At 48.1% G+C, this 20,961-nt stretch overlaps 1 protein-coding gene across 1 annotated transcript in view; it reads left to right on the top strand.

Annotated features, from left to right (window-relative positions):
- Nucleotides 1–20,961, top strand: part of CLCN1 (chloride voltage-gated channel 1) — a 609,758-nt gene that overhangs the window by 288,290 nt on the left and 300,507 nt on the right. The window contains exons 15-16 of the mRNA XM_069242656.1: nucleotides 102–315; nucleotides 18,432–18,565. Coding sequence (XP_069098757.1) covers nucleotides 102–315; nucleotides 18,432–18,565 — 348 coding nt within the window. The remainder of the gene's footprint in view (nucleotides 1–101; nucleotides 316–18,431; nucleotides 18,566–20,961) is intronic.

Below are 20,961 nucleotides of genomic sequence, written 5' to 3'. Positions count from 1 at the left end.
TCTTGCATGTTCTCTAGTACTTTTCCAGATTTCTTTGTCTCCTTCCTCCCTCTCCTAATCTGTGCCGTACCCTCCAACCATGCTTCGTCTCCCACCCTTAGGTGCAGCAGCCATGACTGGGGCAGTGACGCACACGGTCTCCACTGCAGTCATCTGTTTCGAGCTGACTGGCCAGATCTCGCACATCCTTCCGATGATGGTAGCTGTGATTCTCGCCAACATGGTGGCCCAGAGCTTGCAGCCCAGCTTGTACGACAGCATCATTCAGGTGAAGAAGTTGCCCTATCTGCCCGACCTCGCCTGGAGCCACATGAGGTACTAACCCACAGCACGGCCTCCTCCTCTGCTCCAAGCATGCACTGACCCATGCAGCAGAAGATGACCATCCGCACCATTTAGCATTAGGCAGTGCGAGGGCTGGATGAATCATGGTTTGTTCCCATTGTCTGTCAGTCATCAAATCCACAGGCACAGAGCCTGATTCCGGGTCTGCAAGTGTGCATGGACCTAGGACAGGCTTCTGAAGTGTCCCCTCTGAAATGTGCTATTCTCTCATTTCAGTTTTTAGAATTTTTACTTCTGCCGTCCCTGTTAAAGGGGCCTGGGCAAGCAAGTCCTTTCAGTGAGTGACATGAGAATGGTGTCTGCAGATCAGCATTGGTGCAGTGAAGTCAGGATTTTTTTTAATTTTATTTATTTAACTTGTACATTTTCCCGGCATGGGCTGTGCTATTGAGGGTACACGGCATGTACGTAGTGCAGGGACTTCTGACCTAAGGCAATACCGCTTACGGGAAGTAAAATGCTCAGTCCATGGAGTGGCAACTCCATTCAGGCAGCTTCTAAGGATGGCTCAAGTGAGTACATGGGAAAGATGAGCTTCACTTCAGTAACGTGGCCCCGTGTAACACCAGGTGAACCTCCAGGTCACTCTGACTCTGTCATCAAGTCTTACAGAGTGGGTTGGAGTCACACAGGATATTTAACTCATTGGTACAGGAGTCACAAGAAGAGGAAAGTCTTCACTGGCTTTCTAAACTGTTGAAGCAAGCAAGAGAGCAGGACAGTTGTTGGTTGCATGCTCTGGCATCTTTCTTCTTGGTCCATTTGGTGATGCATTGAATTCTGATCTCACCAGTGAATGATCTTGGGTCCAGTGTGGGATGACAGTGACAGTCCTTTTAATGGCCATAAAGGTCTGTGCCATGGGAGGATCATCTTACAGATAGTTGTAAATCAGACACATGCTGGGTGTGGCAGCCAAGGTTGATCCTCACTGTGGGGGAAACATGGTCACAGTCAGTTTTGCTGCCTATCCTGTGAGTGGCTGCATGCGGTATGTCAGTCAGTGTTGTCAGGCCAGTGGGTGATGAACTGGGCCCAGATATGAGAAGCTAGGATTAGGAGCACAGAGAGGGTCCTGTTTTTAGAGGGGACCAGTGTCTGGCATGCTGTGTGACTTGTTTCCTATACTTTCTTTTAAGAAGAGCTGGAAGTCACTGCACAAGTAGAGTGAGTCAGCGCATAAGGCAAGAGATAGGATAAATCTAAACAACACTGTGTTACGTTGCCAGGGTGGGGCTTGAATTCTGCTGCAACATCATAAACGAGCAGATGCTTTGCTCTGGTGGGGGTTCATTTACAATAGGCTCATATTCAGGTTTGTATCTGGTAATGCTCATTGATGGATCACAACCCGAGATAAAGATGCACGTCATTAATGAACAGATCTGTGGTGACCTCAAAGGTGACCAGCACAACCCTAGAAGTTCTGTCTCTCTATCTCTCTCTATATAAAACTATTTTTATTGAGCGCAGACTTGTGCCCAGAACTTCTCTTGGTGCTGAACAAGAGATGTTACTACAGAGGAACTGGGGGAGCTGCAGGTCTTCAGAAGTGGTCAGGGCTGGACCTGGAGGTCCTCACTGCATAAATGATTTCTCAAAACAGAAACAAGAAGGTCTATTTTAGGATGATGCGATCAGTGCCCTTCACATCACTTTAGCAATTTGGATAGAGGTCATATCTCATTGTTGATCGGTTTCATCAAAGTAATATGGAAGTTGCATTTGTCGCTGGGAACATTCTGTTTGCGTGTTGAGTGATTGATTTGGAGAGCATTGAGGCCTTTGTGACATTGGCTTCTCTTGTCATATTTTTCTTTTTTAAATCTGTAGATCTGTTCTGTGTTGGGTTTGAAATCTTCAGTGTTCTATCATGTGTATATCTACAAAGTACCAGTAGGTCAGTAGAGAGTACCAGTAAGTCAGTGGAGAGTGCCAGTAGGTCAGCTGAGAGTACCAGTAGGTCAGTAGAAAGTACCAGTAGGTCAGTAGAGAGTCCCAGTAGGTCAGTAGAGAGTACCAGTAAGTCAGTAGAGAGTACCAGTAGGTCAGTAGAGAGTACCAGTAGGTCAGTGGGTTAGTGGAGAGTACCAGTAGGCCAGTAGAGAGTGCCAGTAGATCAGTAGAGAGTAGGTCAGTGGAGAGTAGCAGAAGGTCAGCGGAGAGTACCAGTAGATCAGCAGAGAGTACCAGTAGGTCAGTAGAAAGTATCAGTCGGTCAGTAGAGAGTATCAGTAGGTCAGTAGAGAGTGCCAGTAGATTAGCAGAGAGTACCAATAGGTCAGTGGAGAGTAGCAGTAGGTCAGCGGAGAGTACCAGTAGGTCAGCAGAGAATACCAGTAAGTCAGTAGAGAGTACCAGTAGGTCAGCAGAGAGTACCAGTAGAGAGTACCAGTAGGTCAGCAGAGAGTGCCAGTAGGTCAGTGGAGAGTACCAGTAGGTCAGTTGAAAGTGCCAGTAGCTCATTAGACAGTACCAGTGGGTCCGTGAAGATTACCAGTACGTCAGTAGAGAGTACCAGTAGGTCAGTGGAGAATACCAGTAGGTCCGTAGAGAGTACCTGTAGGTCAGTAGAGACTACCAGTAGGTCAGCAGAGAGTACCAGTAGGTCAGTGGAGACTACCAGTAGGTCAGTAGAGAGTCCCAGTAGGTCAGTGGAGAGTGCCAGTAGGTCAGTGGAGAGTACCATTAGTTCAGTGGAGAATACCAGTAGGTCATTAGAGAGTACCAGTAGGTCAGTAGCGAATACTAGTAGGTGGAGAGTACCAGTAGGTCAGTAGAGAGTACCGGTAGTTCAGCGAGAGTACCAGTAGGTCAGTAGAGAGTGCCAATAGGTCAGTAGTGAGTACCAGTAGGTCAGTGGAGAGTACCAGTAGGTCAGTAGAGAGTACCAGTAGGTGGAGAGTACCAGTAGGTCTGTAGAGAGTACCAGTAGGCCAGTGGAGAGTACCAGTAGGTCAGTTGAGAGTACCAGTAGGTCAGTAGAGAGCACCAGTAGGTCAGTAGCGAGTACCAGTAGGTGGAGAGTACCAGTAGGTCAGTATAGAGTACCAGTAGTTCAGCCGAGAGTACCAGTAGGTCAGTGGAGAGTACCAGTAGGTCAGTGAAGAGTGCCAGTAGGTCAGCAGGGAGTACCAGTAGGTCAGTTGAGAGTACCAGTAGATCAGTGGTGAGTACCAGTAGGTCAGCAGAGCACCAGTAGGTCAGTGGTGAGTACCAGTAGGTCAGCGGAGAGTACCAGTAGCACAGTAAAGAGTGCCACTAGGTCAATGGAGAGTACCAGAAGGTCAGTAGCGAATACTAGTAGGTGGAGAGTACCAGTAGGTTAGTAAAGAGTACCGGTAGTTCAGCGAGAGTACCAGTAGGTCAGTGGCTAGTAGAAGTAGGTCAGTAGAGAGTACCAGTAGGTCAGTGGAGAGTACCAGTAGGTCAGTGGAGAGTACCAATAGGTCAGTAGAGAGTGCCAGTAGGTCAGTAGTGAGTACCAGTAGGTGGGGAGTACCAGTAGGTCAGTAGAGAGTACCAGTAGGTCAGTGGAGAGTACCAGTAGGTCAGTAGAGAGTACCAGTAGGTCAGTAGAGAGTGCCAGTAGGTCGGTAGTGAGTACCAGTAGGTGGAGAGTACCAGTAGGTCAGTAGAGAGTACCAGTAGTTCAGCGTAGAGTACCAGTAGGTCAGTGGAGAGTACCAGTAGGTCACTGAAGAGTGCCAGTAGGTCAGCAGAGAGTACCAGTAGGTCAGTTGAGAGTACTAGTAGGTCAGTGGTGAGTACCAGTGGGTCAGCGGTGAGTACCAGTAGGTCAGTAGAGAGTGCCCCTAGGTCAGTAGAGAGTACCAGTAAGTCAGTAGAGAGTGCCAGTAGGTCAGCAGAGAGTACCAGTAGGTCAGTGGAGAGTACCAGTAGGTCACTGAAGAGTGCCAGTAGGTCAGCAGAGAGTACCAGTAGGTCAGTTGAGAGTACTAGTAGGTCAGTGGAGAGTACCAGTAGGTCAGCGGAGAGTACCAGTAGGTCAGTAGAGAGTGCCACTAGGTCAGTAGAGAGTACCAGTAAGTCAGTAGAGAGTACCAGTAGGTCAGTAGAGTGTGCCAGCAGGTCCGTGGGTCAGTGGAGAGTACCAGTAGGTCAGTAGAGAGTGCCAGTAGATCAGTAGAAAGTGCCAGTAGGTCAGCAGAGAGTACCAGTAGGTAAGCAGAGAGTACCAGTAGGTCAGTGGAGAGTATCAGTAGGCCAGTGGAGAGTACCAGTAGGTCAGTAGAGACTACCTGTAGGTCAGTAGAGAATACCAGTAGGTCAGTGGAGAGTTCGAGAAGGTCAGTGCAGAGTGCCAGTAGGTCAGTAGAGAGTACCAGTAGGTCAGTGGAGAGTACATGTAGGTCGGTAGAGAGTACCACTAGGTCAGTAGTGAGTACCAGTAAGTCAGTGGAGAGTGCCAGTAGGTCAGTAGAGAGTTCCAGTAGGTCAACAGAGAGTACATGTAGGTCGGTAGAGAGTACCACTAGGCCAGTAGACAGTACCAGTAAGTCAGTAGAGTACCAGTAGTTCAGTGAGAGTACCAGTAGGTCAATGGAGAGTACCAGTAGGTCAGTAGAGAGTACCAGTAGTTCAGTGAGAGTACCAGTAGGTCAGTGGAGAGTACCAGTAGGTCAGTAGAGAGTGCCAGTAGGTCAGTAGAGAGTACTAGTAGGTCAGTGGAGAGTACCAGTAGGTCAGTAGAGAGTACCAGTAGGTCAGTAGAGAGTGCCAGTAGGTCAATAGCAAGTACCAGCAGGTGGAGAGTACCAGTAGGTCAGTACAGAGTTTCAGTAGGTCAGTGGAGAGTACCAGTAGGTCAGTAGAGAGTATCAGTAGGGCAGTGGAGAGTATCAGTAGGTCAGTGGAGAGTACCAGTAGGTCAGTAGAGACTACCTGTAGGTCAGTAGAGAATACCAGTAGGTCAGTGGAGAGTTCGAGTAGGTCAGTGCAGAGTGCCAGTAGGTCAGTAGAGAGTACCAGTAGGTCAGTGGAGAGTACATGTGGGTCGGTAGAGAGTACCACTAGGTCAGTAGTGAGTACCAGTAAGTCAGTGGAGAGTGGCAGTAGGTCAGTAGAAAGTAACAGTAGGTCAACAGAGAGTACATGTAGGTCAGTAGAGAGTACCACTAGGCCAGTAGACAGTACCAGTAAGTCAGTAGAGAGTACCAGTAGTTCAGTGAGAGTACCAGTAGGTCAGTGGAGAGTACCAGTAGGTCAGTAGAGAGCACCAGTAGTTCAGTGAGAGTACCAGTAGATCAGTGGAGAGTACCAGTAGGTCAGTAGAGAGTGCCAGTAGGTCAGTAGAGAGTACTAGTAGGTCAGTGGAGAGTACCAGTAGGTCAGTAGAGAGTACCAGTAGGTCAGTAGAAAGTGCCAGTAGGTCAATAGCAAGTACCAGCAGGTGGAGAGTACCAGTAGGTCAGTAGAGAGTTTCAGTAGCTCAGTGGAGAGTACCAGTAGGTCAGTAGAGAGTATCAGTAGGGCAGTAGAGAGTGCCAGTAGGTGGAGAGTACCAGTAGGTCAGTGGAGATTACCAGTAGGTCTGTGGAGAGTACCAGTAGGTCAGTAGAGACTACCAGTAGGTCAGTGGAGAGTACCAATAGGTCAGTAGAGAGTGCCAGTAGGTCAGTAGTGAGTACCAGTAGGTGGGGAGTACCAGTAGGTCAGTAGAGAGTACCAGTAGGTCAGTGGAGAGTACCAGTAGGTCAGTAGAGAGTACCAGTAGATCAGTAGAGAGTGCCAGTAGGTCGGTAGCGAGTACCTGTAGGTGGAGAGTACCAGTAGGTTAGTAGAGAGTACCAGTAGTTCAGCGGAGAGTACCAGTAAATCATTGGAGAGTACCAGTAGGTCACTGAAGAGTGCCAGTAGGTCAGCAGAGAGTAGCAGTAGGCCAGTTGAGAGTACTAGTAGGTCAGTGGTGAGTACCAGTAGGTCAGTGGAGAGTACCAGTAGGTCAGTGGAGAGTACCAGTAGGTCAGTAGAGAGTGCCAGTAGGTCAGTAGAGAGTACTAGTAGGTCAGTGGAGAGTACCAGTAGGTCAGTAGAGAGTACCAGTAGGTCAGTAGAAAGTGCCAGTAGGTCAATAGCAAGTACCAGCAGGTGGAGAGTACCAGTAGGTCAGTAGAGAGTTTCAGTAGCTCAGTGGAGAGTACCAGTAGGTCAGTAGAGAGTATCAGTAGGGCAGTAGAGAGTGCCAGTAGGTGGAGAGTACCAGTAGGTCAGTGGAGATTACCAGTAGGTCTGTGGAGAGTACCAGTAGGTCAGTAGAGACTACCAGTAGGTCAGTGGAGAGTACCAATAGGTCAGTAGAGAGTGCCAGTAGGTCAGTAGTGAGTACCAGTAGGTGGGGAGTACCAGTAGGTCAGTAGAGAGTACCAGTAGGTCAGTGGAGAGTACCAGTAGGTCAGTAGAGAGTACCAGTAGATCAGTAGAGAGTGCCAGTAGGTCGGTAGCGAGTACCTGTAGGTGGAGAGTACCAGTAGGTTAGTAGAGAGTACCAGTAGTTCAGCGGAGAGTACCAGTAAATCATTGGAGAGTACCAGTAGGTCACTGAAGAGTGCCAGTAGGTCAGCAGAGAGTAGCAGTAGGCCAGTTGAGAGTACTAGTAGGTCAGTGGTGAGTACCAGTAGGTCAGTGGAGAGTACCAGTAGGTCAGTAGAGAGTACCGGTAGTTCAGCGAGAGTACCAGTAGGTCAGTAGAGAGTGCCAATAGGTCAGTAGTGAGTACCAGTAGGTCAGTAGAGAGTACCAGTAGGTCAGTAGAAAGTGCCAGTAGGTCAATAGCAAGTACCAGCAGGTGGAGAGTACCAGTAGGTCAGTAGAGAGTTTCAGTAGCTCAGTGGAGAGTACCAGTAGGTCAGTGGAGAGTACCAGTAGGTCAGTAGAGAGCACCAGTAGTTCAGTGAGAGTACCAGTAGGTCAGTGGAGAGTACCAGTAGGTCAGTAGAGAGTGCCAGTAGGTCAGTAGAGAGTACTAGTAGGTCAGTGGAGAGTACCAGTAGGTCAGTAGAGAGTACCAGTAGGTCAGTAGAAAGTGCCAGTAGGTCAATAGCAAGTACCAGCAGGTGGAGAGTACCAGTAGGTCAGTAGAGAGTTTCAGTAGCTCAGTGGAGAGTACCAGTAGGTCAGTAGAGAGTATCAGTAGGGCAGTAGAGAGTGCCAGTAGGTGGAGAGTACCAGTAGGTCAGTGGAGATTACCAGTAGGTCTGTGGAGAGTACCAGTAGGTCAGTAGAGACTACCAGTAGGTCAGTGGAGAGTACCAATAGGTCAGAAGAGAGTGCCAGTAGGTCAGTAGTGAGTACCAGTAGGTGGGGAGTACCAGTAGGTCAGTAGAGAGTACCAGTAGGTCAGTGGAGAGTACCAGTAGGTCAGTAGAGAGTACCAGTAGATCAGTAGAGAGTGCCAGTAGGTCGGTAGCGAGTACCTGTAGGTGGAGAGTACCAGTAGGTTAGTAGAGAGTACCAGTAGTTCAGCGGAGAGTACCAGTAAATCATTGGAGAGTACCAGTAGGTCACTGAAGAGTGCCAGTAGGTCAGCAGAGAGTAGCAGTAGGTCAGTTGAGAGTACTAGTAGGTCAGTGGTGAGTACCAGTAGGTCAGTGGAGAGTACCAGTAGGTCAGTTGAAAGTGCCAGTAGCTCATTAGACAGTACCAGTGGGTCCGTGAAGATTACCAGTACGTCAGTAGAGAGTACCAGTAGGTCAGTGGAGAATACCAGTAGGTCCGTAGAGAGTACCTGTAGGTCAGTAGAGACTACCAGTAGGTCAGCAGAGAGTACCAGTAGGTCAGTGGAGACTACCAGTAGGTCAGTAGAGAGTTCCAGTAGGTCAGTGGAGAGTGCCAGTAGGTCAGTGGAGAGTACCATTAGTTCAGTGGAGAATACCAGTAGGTCATTAGAGAGTACCAGTAGGTCAGTAGCGAATACTAGTAGGTGGAGAGTACCAGTAGGTCAGTAGAGAGTACCGGTAGTTCAGCGAGAGTACCAGTAGGTCAGTAGAGAGTGCCAATAGGTCAGTAGTGAGTACCAGTAGGTCAGTGGAGAGTACCAGTAGGTCAGTAGAGAGTACCAGTAGGTGGAGAGTACCAGTAGGTCTGTAGAGAGTACCAGTAGGCCAGTGGAGAGTACCAGTAGGTCAGTTGAGAGTACCAGTAGGTCAGTAGAGAGCACCAGTAGGTCAGTAGCGAGTACCAGTAGGTGGAGAGTACCAGTAGGTCAGTATAGAGTACCAGTAGTTCAGCCGAGAGTACCAGTAGGTCAGTGGAGAGTACCAGTAGGTCAGTGAAGAGTGCCAGTAGGTCAGCAGGGAGTACCAGTAGGTCAGTTGAGAGTACCAGTAGATCAGTGGTGAGTACCAGTAGGTCAGCAGAGCACCAGTAGGTCAGTGGTGAGTACCAGTAGGTCAGCGGAGAGTACCAGTAGCACAGTAAAGAGTGCCACTAGGTCAATAGAGAGTACCAGAAGGTCAGTAGCGAATACTAGTCGGTGGAGAGTACCAGTAGGTTAGTAAAGAGTACCGGTAGTTCAGCGAGAGTACCAGTAGGTCAGTGGCTAGTAGAAGTAGGTCAGTAGAGAGTACCAGTAGGTCAGTGGAGAGTACCAGTAGGTCAGTGGAGAGTACCAATAGGTCAGTAGAGAGTGCCAGTAGGTCAGTAGTGAGTACCAGTAGGTGGGGAGTACCAGTAGGTCAGTAGAGAGTACCAGTAGGTCAGTGGAGAGTACCAGTAGGTCAGTAGAGAGTACCAGTAGGTCAGTAGAGAGTGCCAGTAGGTCGGTAGTGAGTACCAGTAGGTGGAGAGTACCAGTAGGTCAGTAGAGAGTACCAGTAGTTCAGCGTAGAGTACCAGTAGGTCAGTGGAGAGTACCAGTAGGTCACTGAAGAGTGCCAGTAGGTCAGCAGAGAGTACCAGTAGGTCAGTTGAGAGTACTAGTAGGTCAGTGGTGAGTACCAGTAGGTCAGCGGTGAGTACCAGTAGGTCAGTAGAGAGTGCCCCTAGGTCAGTAGAGAGTACCAGTAAGTCAGTAGAGAGTGCCAGTAGGTCAGCAGAGAGTACCAGTAGGTCAGTGGAGAGTACCAGTAGGTCACTGAAGAGTGCCAGTAGGTCAGCAGAGAGTACCAGTAGGTCAGTTGAGAGTACTAGTAGGTCAGTGGAGAGTACCAGTAGGTCATCGGAGCGTACCAGTAGGTCAGTAGAGAGTGCCACTAGGTCAGTAGAGAGTACCAGTAAGTCAGTAGAGAGTACCAGTAGGTCAGTAGAGTGTGCCAGCAGGTCCGTGGGTCAGTGGAGAGTACCAGTAGGTCAGTAGAGAGTGCCAGTAGATCAGTAGAAAGTGCCAGTAGGTCAGCAGAGAGTACCAGTAGGTAAGCAGAGAGTACCAGTAGGTCAGTGGAGAGTATCAGTAGGCCAGTGGAGAGTACCAGTAGGTCAGTAGAGAATACCAGTAGGTCAGTGGAGAGTTCGAGAAGGTCATTGCAGAGTGCCAGTAGGTCAGTAGAGAGTACCAGTAGGTCAGTGGAGAGTACATGTAGGTCGGTAGAGAGTACCACTAGGTCAGTAGTGAGTACCAGTAAGTCAGTGGAGAGTGCCAGTAGGTCAGTAGAGAGTACCAGTAGGTCAACAGAGAGTACATGTAGGTCGGTAGAGAGTACCACTAGGCCAGTAGACAGTACCAGTAAGTCAGTAGAGTACCAGTAGTTCAGTGAGAGTACCAGTAGGTCAATGGAGAGTGCCAGTAGGTCAGCAGAGAGTAGCAGTAGGTCAGTTGAGAGTACTAGTAGGTCAGTGGTGAGTACCAGTAGGTCAGTGGAGAGTACCAGTAGGTCAGTTGAAAGTGCCAGTAGCTCATTAGACAGTACCAGTGGGTCCGTGAAGATTACCAGTACGTCAGTAGAGAGTACCAGTAGGTCAGTGGAGAATACCAGTAGGTCCGTAGAGAGTACCTGTAGGTCAGTAGAGACTACCAGTAGGTCAGCAGAGAGTACCAGTAGGTCAGTGGAGACTACCAGTAGGTCAGTAGAGAGTTCCAGTAGGTCAGTGGAGAGTGCCAGTAGGTCAGTGGAGAGTACCATTAGTTCAGTGGAGAATACCAGTAGGTCATTAGAGAGTACCAGTAGGTCAGTAGCGAATACTAGTAGGTGGAGAGTACTAGTAGGTCAGTAGAGAGTACCGGTAGTTCAGCGAGAGTACCAGTAGGTCAGTAGAGAGTGCCAATAGGTCAGTAGTGAGTACCAGTAGGTCAGTGGAGAGTACCAGTAGGTCAGTAGAGAGTACCAGTAGGTGGAGAGTACCAGTAGGTCTGTAGAGAGTACCAGTAGGCCAGTGGAGAGTACCAGTAGGTCAGTTGAGAGTACCAGTAGGTCAGTAGAGAGCACCAGTAGGTCAGTAGCGAGTACCAGTATGTGGAGAGTACCAGTAGGTCAGTATAGAGTACCAGTAGTTCAGCCGAGAGTACCAGTAGGTCAGTGGAGAGTACCAGTAGGTCAGTGAAGAGTGCCAGTAGGTCAGCAGGGAGTACCAGTAGGTCAGTTGAGAGTACCAGTAGATCAGTGGTGAGTACCAGTAGGTCAGCAGAGCACCAGTAGGTCAGTGGTGAGTACCAGTAGGTCAGCGGAGAGTACCAGTAGCACAGTAAAGAGTGCCACTAGGTCAATAGAGAGTACCAGAAGGTCAGTAGCGAATACTAGTCGGTGGAGAGTACCAATAGGTTAGTAAAGAGTACCGGTAGTTCAGCGAGAGTACCAGTAGGTCAGTGGCTAGTAGAAGTAGGTCAGTAGAGAGTACCAGTAGGTCAGTGGAGAGTACCAGTAGGTCAGTGGAGAGTACCAATAGGTCAGTAGAGAGTGCCAGTAGGTCAGTAGTGAGTACCAGTAGGTGGGGAGTACCAGTAGGTCAGTAGAGAGTACCAGTAGGTCAGTGGAGAGTACCAGTAGGTCAGTAGAGAGTACCAGTAGGTCAGTAGAGAGTGCCAGTAGGTCGGTAGTGAGTACCAGTAGGTGGAGAGTACCAGTAGGTCAGTAGAGAGTACCAGTAGTTCAGCGTAGAGTACCAGTAGGTCAGTGGAGAGTACCAGTAGGTCACTGAAGAGTGCCAGTAGGTCAGCAGAGAGTACCAGTAGGTCAGTTGAGAGTACTAGTAGGTCAGTGGTGAGTACCAGTAGGTCAGCGGTGAGTACCAGTAGGTCAGTAGAGAGTGCCCCTAGGTCAGTAGAGAGTACCAGTAAGTCAGTAGAGAGTGCCAGTAGGTCAGCAGAGAGTACCAGTAGGTCAGTGGAGAGTACCAGTAGGTCACTGAAGAGTGCCAGTAGGTCAGCAGAGAGTACCAGTAGGTCAGTTGAGAGTACTAGTAGGTCAGTGGAGAGTACCAGTAGGTCAGCGGAGAGTACCAGTAGGTCAGTAGAGAGTGCCACTAGGTCAGTAGAGAGTACCAGTAAGTCAGTAGAGAGTACCAGTAGGTCAGTAGAGTGTGCCAGCAGGTCCGTGGGTCAGTGGAGAGTACCAGTAGGTCAGTAGAGAGTGCCAGTAGATCAGTAGAAAGTGCCAGTAGGTCAGCAGAGAGTACTAGTAGGTAAGCAGAGAGTACCAGTAGGTCAGTGGAGAGTATCGTTAGGCCAGTGGAGAGTACCAGTAGGTCAGTAGAGACTACCTGTAGGTCAGTAGAGAATACCAGTAGGTCAGTGGAGAGTTCGAGAAGGTCATTGCAGAGTGCCAGTAGGTCAGTAGAGAGTACCAGTAGGTCAGTGGAGAGTACATGTAGGTCGGTAGAGAGTACCACTAGGTCAGTAGTGAGTACCAGTAAGTCAGTGGAGAGTGCCAGTAGGTCAGTAGAGAGTTCCAGTAGGTCAACAGAGAGTACATGTAGGTCGGTAGAGAGTACCACTAGGCCAGTAGACAGTACCAGTAAGTCAGTAGAGTACCAGTAGTTCAGTGAGAGTACCAGTAGGTCAATGGAGAGTACCAGTAGGTCAGTAGAGAGTACCAGTAGTTCAGTGAGAGTACCAGTAGTTCAGTGGAGAGTACCAGTAGGTCAGTAGAGAGTGCCAGTAGGTCAGTAGAGAGTACTAGTAGGTCAGTGGAGAGTACCAGTAGGTCAGTAGAGAGTGCCAGTAGGTCAATAGCAAGTACCAGCAGGTGGAGAGTACCAGTAGGTCAGTACAGAGTTTCAGTAGGTCAGTGGAGAGTACCAGTAGGTCAGTAGAGAGTATCAGTAGGGCAGTGGAGAGAATCAGTAGGTCAGTGGAGAGTACCAGTAGGTCAGTAGAGACTACCTGTAGGTCAGTAGAGAATACCAGTAGGTCAGTGGAGAGTTCGAGTAGGTCAGTGCAGAGTGCCAGTAGGTCAGTAGAGAGTACCAGTAGGTCAGTGGAGAGTACATGTGGGTCGGTAGAGAGTACCACTAGGTCAGTAGTGAGTACCAGTAAGTCAGTGGAGAGTGGCAGTAGGTCAGTAGAGAGTAACAGTAGGTCAACAGAGAGTACATGTAGGTCAGTAGAGAGTATCACTAGGCCAGTAGACAGTACCAGTAAGTCAGTAGAGAGTACCAGTAGTTCAGTGAGAGTACCAGTAGGTCAGTGGAGAGTACCAATAGGTCAGTAGAGAGCACCAGTAGTTCAGTGAGAGTACCAGTAGGTCAGTGGAGAGTACCAGTAGGTCAGTAGAGAGTGCCAGTAGGTCAGTAGAGAGTACTAGTAGGTCAGTGGAGAGTACCAGTAGGTCAGTAGAGAGTACCAGTAGGTCAGTAGAAAGTGCCAGTAGGTCAATAGCAAGTACCAGCAGGTGGAGAGTACCAGTAGGTCAGTAGAGAGTTTCAGTAGCTCAGTGGAGAGTACCAGTAGGTCAGTAGAGAGTATCAGTAGGGCAGTAGAGAGTGCCAGTAGGTGGAGAGTACCAGTAGGTCAGTGGAGATTACCAGTAGGTCTGTGGAGAGTACCAGTAGGTCAATAGAGACTACCAGTAGGTCAGTGGAGAGTACCAATAGGTCAGTAGAGAGTGCCAGTAGGTCAGTAGTGAGTACCAGTAGGTGGGGAGTACCAGTAGGTCAGTAGAGAGTACCAGTAGGTCAGTGGAGAGTACCAGTAGGTCAGTAGAGAGTACCAGTAGATCAGTAGAGAGTGCCAGTAGGTCGGTAGCGAGTACCTGTAGGTGGAGAGTACCAGTAGGTTAGTAGAGAGTACCAGTAGTTCAGCGGAGAGTACCAGTAAGTCATTGGAGAGTACCAGTAGGTCACTGAAGAGTGCCAGTAGGTCAGCAGAGAGTAGCAGTAGGTCAGTTGAGAATACTAGTAGGTCAGTGGTGAGTACCAGTAGGTCAGCGGAGAGTACAAGTAGGTCAGTAAAGAGTGCCACTAGGTCAGTAGACAGTAGCAGTAAGTCAGTAGAGAGTGCCAGTAGGTCAGTAGAGTGTGGCAGCAGGTCAGTGGGTCAGTGGAGAGTACCAGTAGGTCAGTAGAGAGTGCCAGTAGATCAGTAGAAAGTGCCAGTAGGTCAGCAGAGAATACCAGTAGGTCAGCAGAGAGTACCAGTAGGTCAGTGGAGAGTATCAGTAGGTCAGTGGAGAGTACCAGTAGGTCAGTAGAGACTACCTGTAGGTCAGTAGAGAATACCAGTAGGTCAGTGGAGAGTTCCAGTAGGTCAGTGCAGAGTGGCAGTAGGTCAGTAGAGAGTACCAGTAGATCAGTAGAAAGTGCCAGTAGGTCAGCAGAGAGTACCAGTAGGTCAGCAGAGAGTACTAGTAGGTCAGTGGAGAGTATCAGTAGGTCAGTGGAAAGTACATGTAGGTCGGTAGAGAGTACCACTAGGACAGTATTGAGTACCAGTAAGTCAGCAGAGAGTGCCAGTAGGTCAGTAGAGAGTACCAGTAGGTCAACGGAGAGTACATGTAGATCGGTAGAGAGTACCACTAGGTCAGTAGACAGTTCCAGTAAGTCAGTAGAGAGTACCAGTAGGTCAGTAGAGAATACCAGTAGGTCAGCGGAGAGTACCAGTAGGTCATAGAGAGTGCCAGTAGGTCAGTAGTGACTACCAGTAGGTGGAGAGCACCAGTAGGTCAGTAGAGAGTACCAGTAGTTCAGTGAGAGTACCAGTAGGTCAGTGGAAAGTACCGGTAGGTCAGTAGAGAGTGCCAGTAGGTCAGTAGAGAGTACCAGTAGGTCAGTGGAGAGTACCAGTAGGTCAGTAGAGAGTGCCAGTAGGTCAATAGCAAGTACCAGTAGGTGGAGAGTACCAGTAGGTCAGTAGAGAGTTTCAGTAGGTCAGTGGAGAGTACCAGTAGGTCAGTAGAGAGTACCAGTAGGGCAGTAGAGAGTGCCAGTAGGTGGAGAGTACCAGTAGGTCTGTGGGGAGTACCAGTAGGTCATTAGAGACTACCAGTAGGTCAGTAGAGAGTACCAGTAGGTCAGCAGAGAGTACCAGTAGGTCAGCGGAAAGTACCAGTAGGTCAGTAGAGAGTGTCAGTCGGTCAGGAGCGAGTACCAGTAGGTGGAGAATACCACTAGGTCAGTAGAGAGTACCAGTAGTTCAGCGAGAGTACCAGTAGGTTAGTAGAGATTGCCAGTAGGTCAGTAGCGAATACCAGTAGGTCAGCAGAGAGTACCAGTAGGTCAGCAGAGAGTGCCAGTAGGTCAGTAGAGAGTACAAGTAGGGCAGTGGAGTGTACCAGTAGGTCAGCAGAGAGTACCAGTAGGTGGAGAGTACCAGTAGGTCAGTAGAGTGTACCAGTAGGTCAGCGGAAAATACCAGTAGGTCAGCTGAGAGTACCAGTAGGTCAGTAGCGAGTGCCAGTAGGTCACTGGAGAGTATCAATAGGTCATTTGAGAGTGCCAGTAGGTCATTAGACAGTACCAGTAGGTCAGTGAAGAGTACCAGTAGGTCAGTAAAGAGTGCCAGTAGGTCAGTGGAGAGTATCAGTAGTTCAGCAGAGAGTACCAGTCGGTCAGTAGAGAGTACTAGTAGGTCAGTAGAGAGTACCAGTCGGTCAGTACAGATTGCTTTATTAAGAAGTCAGCATCTAGTGTGAGTCAAAATGAATGATGGATGCCTCCTTTTACTGGCCGTGGTTGGTCCTTCTGTGCAGGGTTGATGCACAAATGATGAAAGAGATGGCGTGGGGATCTGCCAGTCCCAGGGAGGCAGCCCGACTGATACATTATCAGGATTTCTTAGAAGAAAACTGTCCGGTAAGGTATTTTCTAGACCCTCTAGCACTAAGGACGTCTTACCAGGGCCAGCGAGGGAGGTGATGACACTGGTGATTCCAGCGATAGTTTGTTATATATAGCTTGGTCCCAGCCTTATGCAAATCATATGCAAATCGGTCTTGACCCTGCCCCATTGGACCAGAAGCAAGCATCCTGATGAGGGGTGATACCTTGAACCTGGTCCCGGGATGCTTGTTTCTGGTCTGGGGAGGACCTGGCCTGTTAGTTCTGGCTGAACTGTGCCCTAGGGGAGCAGAGATTTGCATATGGCTGGGTTCAAACTGGAATATTGTGGTGAGCAAAAACAAACAATGGAATCAGGCCCAGGTCTCTCACTGGAGGTGAATGTTTGACATTGTTCAGCATTTTCTCCATCATCTGTTCTTTTTGCATGAGTGTTTTGGACAGCATGTGTATGTACATTTAAAGCTCTATCATCTAGAACTATTCCATAGGAACTGCCGGTTTCAACTGGGAAAAGAGGAGTGATTGGGGTGGAGTGATAAGTCACTTTTGTACCTTGATATTGTAATTGATCTAGAGTAGCTTTTATATCACCCTTAGCTTCTAACTGAAGAGATTTTGAGCCTGAACGTGGCACTCATCATTAAAACGAGAGTCTTTGTCCCACCCCACTTGGTTTCTGTATAATGCAGAAGCCTACTCTAAGGCCAATTCCCTTGCATATTCCCCCCCCCCCAGGAGTTCAGGTACCAAGAAGGAAAACAGGTGCATTATTACTTTCTCACCATGACATACATGGTTATGAAAACCAGAGAAGGGGTTCTCCTAGATAGAAGACATTTACTATAACAAGACTAGAAATAGTGGCCAATCATGTTGTTTAAAGAGGTTTTGGCCTTGTCTAGGGCCTTGAATGTATAGACAAACTTGCCCAGATCTTTTACAAATTTGTCCCCAAACAGGAGACCATTGGCCAGGGTTCCCAGCTCAGCAAAGGCCAGATCTCCTAGCTTGGGACTGATGCGCAATAAAATCGACCGCCTCCTCTCCATTGAGATTGCGCAATTCGCATTGCCCAAACTGGACAATGCGTGTTGTGCCCAGCCTGCTAGGGTTTCTGTATCAATCATGGATCCGGTCTCCTTTGCGGCTACTGCCAGGTCTAAAATGTTGGCCAATCCGGAGATCAGTGAGTGTAGTGGAGGCTGCGTGTGTGAAGTGGGGTCTGGAGAGGTGGCATATTCTGTGAATACTTCCTTCATCTGTTTTTGTAGTGGGGCCCACTGGGAGATTGAAGACTGTGAGGCAGATTTGTAGATGTGTTGGTCTTTGTGATGGTTGATGGTGACCTTGAAGGTGATGAGTTGTGTAAATGAGACAGGGGCATTTTCAGAAACTGATATTGGAAGGGGAAGTGACCTTTTCAAACAACAAGATAGGTTGCCTTTAATTGAAAGGTCACTGCCTCTTGGCTTTCATTGGTAGAAATAGGAGTCACCCAATGGAGGTGCCCGGGTGTGCCGTCAGATAGGCAGGTCTTCACTTTTCTACAAAGTCTGAGTTGTGACGATTGGCTTGAAAGTGGCATGTGGCCAGTGGGGACCAGTGAGTGCCTGCAGAAATGGATGCTTAGGCAGTGGTGTAAATGTACACTTTATAAAACCTACTGTCACCCCAAATGACACAGTAGCTACAACCAAGCCATTCTTCAACACGTTTCTCCCTTGGAAAGAACCCAATAGTTTTTATCCCTTTATGAAACAACTTGTAACTTAATGTAAGTCTCAAATGTCAGGGCAGAATCTTATAAGGATGTGGAAGTAGGTGGCAAAAGTAGACTCCACACCAGATGTTTGGAGCAGGAAGCAATCCCTGGATTGAATGCACATTTGCATCCCACTGATTGGTGGAACTAAAGCCTGCTCCTGAAATAAGCCTAAAAGGCCATGTCTGAAAGGCACTGCCAATGCTTTACACTAAAATGTTTGTTCAAATGAAGAAAGTGCTATTTCAGTAAATAAAATAGATTTTGAGGGGCTGCAATAGGAGATGCCCAATATTAATTTGGTAGCAGCATTTCCAGAGACACCTAAATATAAAGAATTGCCATAAATGCAGATATTAGGAAAAGTTTATTTTTAATCATCACTCTGTGTATTTATTGGAAACCAGGGAAGGGTTTTCACCAACATTTGTAATGCAAAGAAATAAGATGGTGAAAACTAACAACTCTGAGGCGCCAGAAAAAGCTGGTGATGGTATTTAAAGCAAAGATTTCAAACTTGCTGGGCCATTGATGGAGGTGGAGTCTGGTGACTGAGTCCAGAAAACCAGACAAATGGGGCCACCTAGTAACAGAACCCTGGTTTTACCAGAATTAAAACATTTAATTCCAATCATACAGCTCTAAAATCTTTTGACAAAGGCACCCAGGTGAGAGTAAATGCAGAGAATGACCTTGGCGTTTTTGTTGTGAGGGCTGTATTAAAGTTAAGATAATGTATTAAAAAGGTCATGGTTAAGGGCGGAGCTCAGATGAACCCAACGTGTAGGAAATGTAAAGATAGAAGAAGGACACAGAGATTCCTGGTGTGCATCTGAAAGGTAGAATAGAGTCAGTCTCAGCTCCATGCCACCAATGTCCTTCTACATGGACATTTTGGATGGTCTACAGTGTCTGAAAGTTCAGTATACACCTGCACAAAAAGCACCACGGTGATAGAAACCAAAGGGCAGAGCCCATAGTGGACTCCACCTGAAACTGGATGCAGGTCACACTCAAGCTAAGATCTGAGCTGAGCCTGGGGATGTATCTGGGGACCCGTGCCAGCCTCAAGAGGACTAACATTAACGTGGTTAAGGCCAGCACATTCACACTTCCTTGTGTTGTTTAGTGAGATTTACTATTGCATGTCTTGTAGTAAATACAACATTTTCGTGGAGGACATCATGGTGCAAGACGTGAAATTTATCTCTTCTAACTGCAAATATCGGGACCTACAGAACTTGCTGGAGAGCTGCACTCTGAAGACGCTGCCTCTGGTGGAATCAGCAGGTAAGTGATGAGAGTTGATTACTTGTGTATATCTAACATCTTCACCATTGCAGCCTGGCATTTACTGGGCCTCCACTGCACAGAATACTCCTGGTATACTCCTGGTATTGGGAAGGGCTCAATCTTGTAAAATGCTCCACTAATGTAGCTCTGGTCTGGATTAAAACTCACCTCAAATACTGCTCTAACAATAGATGTCCACTCTGTCTTCTCTAGGGGTAGGAAAAGGTTGCCGTCACAATCACTGAGATTAGGTCTCCCATCTTCCTGCCAGGCTTGTCTACCTTCTCTAAAGTCTATTTTGTTCTCCATCTTCTTAAATGTGTTCTTCTATCTTCACACAGATATGATGCCCCTCCTACATCCTGCCGTCACTCATTTCTCTTTTGTCTGACTCCATGATCATTTATCTACAGACCTCACGTTCCTCTCCTTTCTCAGACTCTATGATCCTCTATCTACTGGCCGTACTCTTCTATCACTTCTCAGACTCTATGATCCTTTATCTACAGACCTTACTTTCCTCTCCTCTCCCAGACTTTATGATCCTCTATCTACTGACCATACTCTTCTATCACTTCTCAGACTCTATGATCCTCTATCTACTGATCGTACTCTTCTATCACTTCTCAGACTCTATGATCCTATATCTACTGTCCGTACTCGTCTATCACTTCTCAGACTCTCTGATCCTCTATCTACTGACAGTATTCGTCTATCACTTCTCAGACTCTATGATCCTATATCTACTGACCGTACTCTTCTATCACTCTCAGACTCTATAATCATTCCTTTACTGACCTGCCTCTTCTCTCTTTTCTCTGACTCTGTAATCCTCTATCTGCTGACCTTACTCTTCTATCTTTATTCAGACTCTATGCTACTCTAATGACTTCTTGGGCCATAAGGAGGATGTCGTCTAAGTAGACGATCATTCAAACCCTTCTGGAGCAGAGCTTCTCTGTCACCGAACGTATAACCTTGGTGAAATATCAAGGGGCAGAGGAGAGTCCGAAGAGAAGAACCATTGATTGAATTGTAGGAACTTCATGTGAGGAGGAAATATCAGGATCGAGAGGTAGGCATCCTTTAGGCCCAAACGAACCATTCAACCTCCTTCCTTGAGAATGTCTCTTGGGAGATGGATCCCCTCCATTTTGAAGGGGGGATAAAGAATCCAGCTGTTGAGTTCTTTCAAGTTGATTACTAAGTGGGAGCCTCCACCTTTCTTGTTTACAACAAAAATATTGCTGCAAAACCCTGAGAGATTGACTTGGCAGGGGGAGATTGCATCTTTGCTCAACAGTTGGTCTATGTCTTTTTATTGTTGAATAGAGAAGTGATCTAGTAGGGGAAAATGGATTGGCTGTGGTAGGCATGTCTGTTGGGAAGTCCCAAAGAACTCAGTGGAAACTTGTGACTATCTCCAGTACTCATTGATCTGAGGTTAACAAGGACCAATTGTACAGGGAAAAGTCTGGTCCTGCCCCCCCAGCATTACTGACGAGGGAGGGATCAAGGTTACCTTGGGGGTTGGAGCCAGAGTTGTAGTTGCCCCAGAAGTACCTCGATTTAAACGGGCATGTCCAGCCTGCGCCCTGGCAGGATAGAAGGTGTCTCTCGCTTGAGACATATATCCCCTCTTGAGGTGGTATAGCCTGACTGGGAGATGTGTGCGATGCAGCGGCCAGGCAGATGCCCTCGATTTCTGCTGGCCCTGGCTGCTGGAACATGTTGTTTAGTGAGGTTTGGGACTTGTCTAGGGCTGTGAATATATAGACAAACTTGCTCAGATCTTTTTCAAATTTGTCCCCAAACAGGAGACCATTGGCCAGGGTTCCTGGCTCAGCAATGGCCAGATCTCCTAGCCTGTTATTGATGTGCAATAAAATCGACCACCTCCTCTCCATGGAAATTGCACAATTCGCATTGCCCAAAATGCACAATGCATGTTGTTCCCAGCCTGCTAGGGTCTCGGTATCAATTATGGAGCTGGTCTCCTTTGCGGCTACTACCAGGTGTAAAATTTTGCACAAGAGCCCTTCAAGGTCCAAAACTTTGTCCTGGCAGGACTTCAAGGATCTATCTCTACCCTTCTTAGGGACTTTGGAGGAGCGTTTGATTAAGGTCACCAGGTATGGGTCTAACTCGGGTGTCAGGGCTATCATGCCAGGAATATCAGGGCAGGGGCATTCAGAATGGAGGCGGTACCTGACATCCTTGGATAAGGCATTTCTGAGTCGTGTTTGGGCGCATTCCGCAACTGCAGAAAGCGGGATCCAATCTGATGACTTGGGGTGAATGATCGCATCTGGATCAAAGGTAAGAGCAGAAGTTGGGTCCAGACCTTTGCCTGTCAGGGTGGCCGTCTGTTGGTCGTCTGAGGTATGATGCTG

This window comes from Pleurodeles waltl, chromosome 7 (assembly GCF_031143425.1).
Source record: "Pleurodeles waltl isolate 20211129_DDA chromosome 7, aPleWal1.hap1.20221129, whole genome shotgun sequence".
NCBI classification, from domain to species: domain Eukaryota; kingdom Metazoa; phylum Chordata; class Amphibia; order Caudata; family Salamandridae; genus Pleurodeles; species Pleurodeles waltl.
The sequence above is the reverse complement of the archived record's forward strand: the minus strand, read 5'-3'. Positions and strand labels throughout refer to the sequence as shown.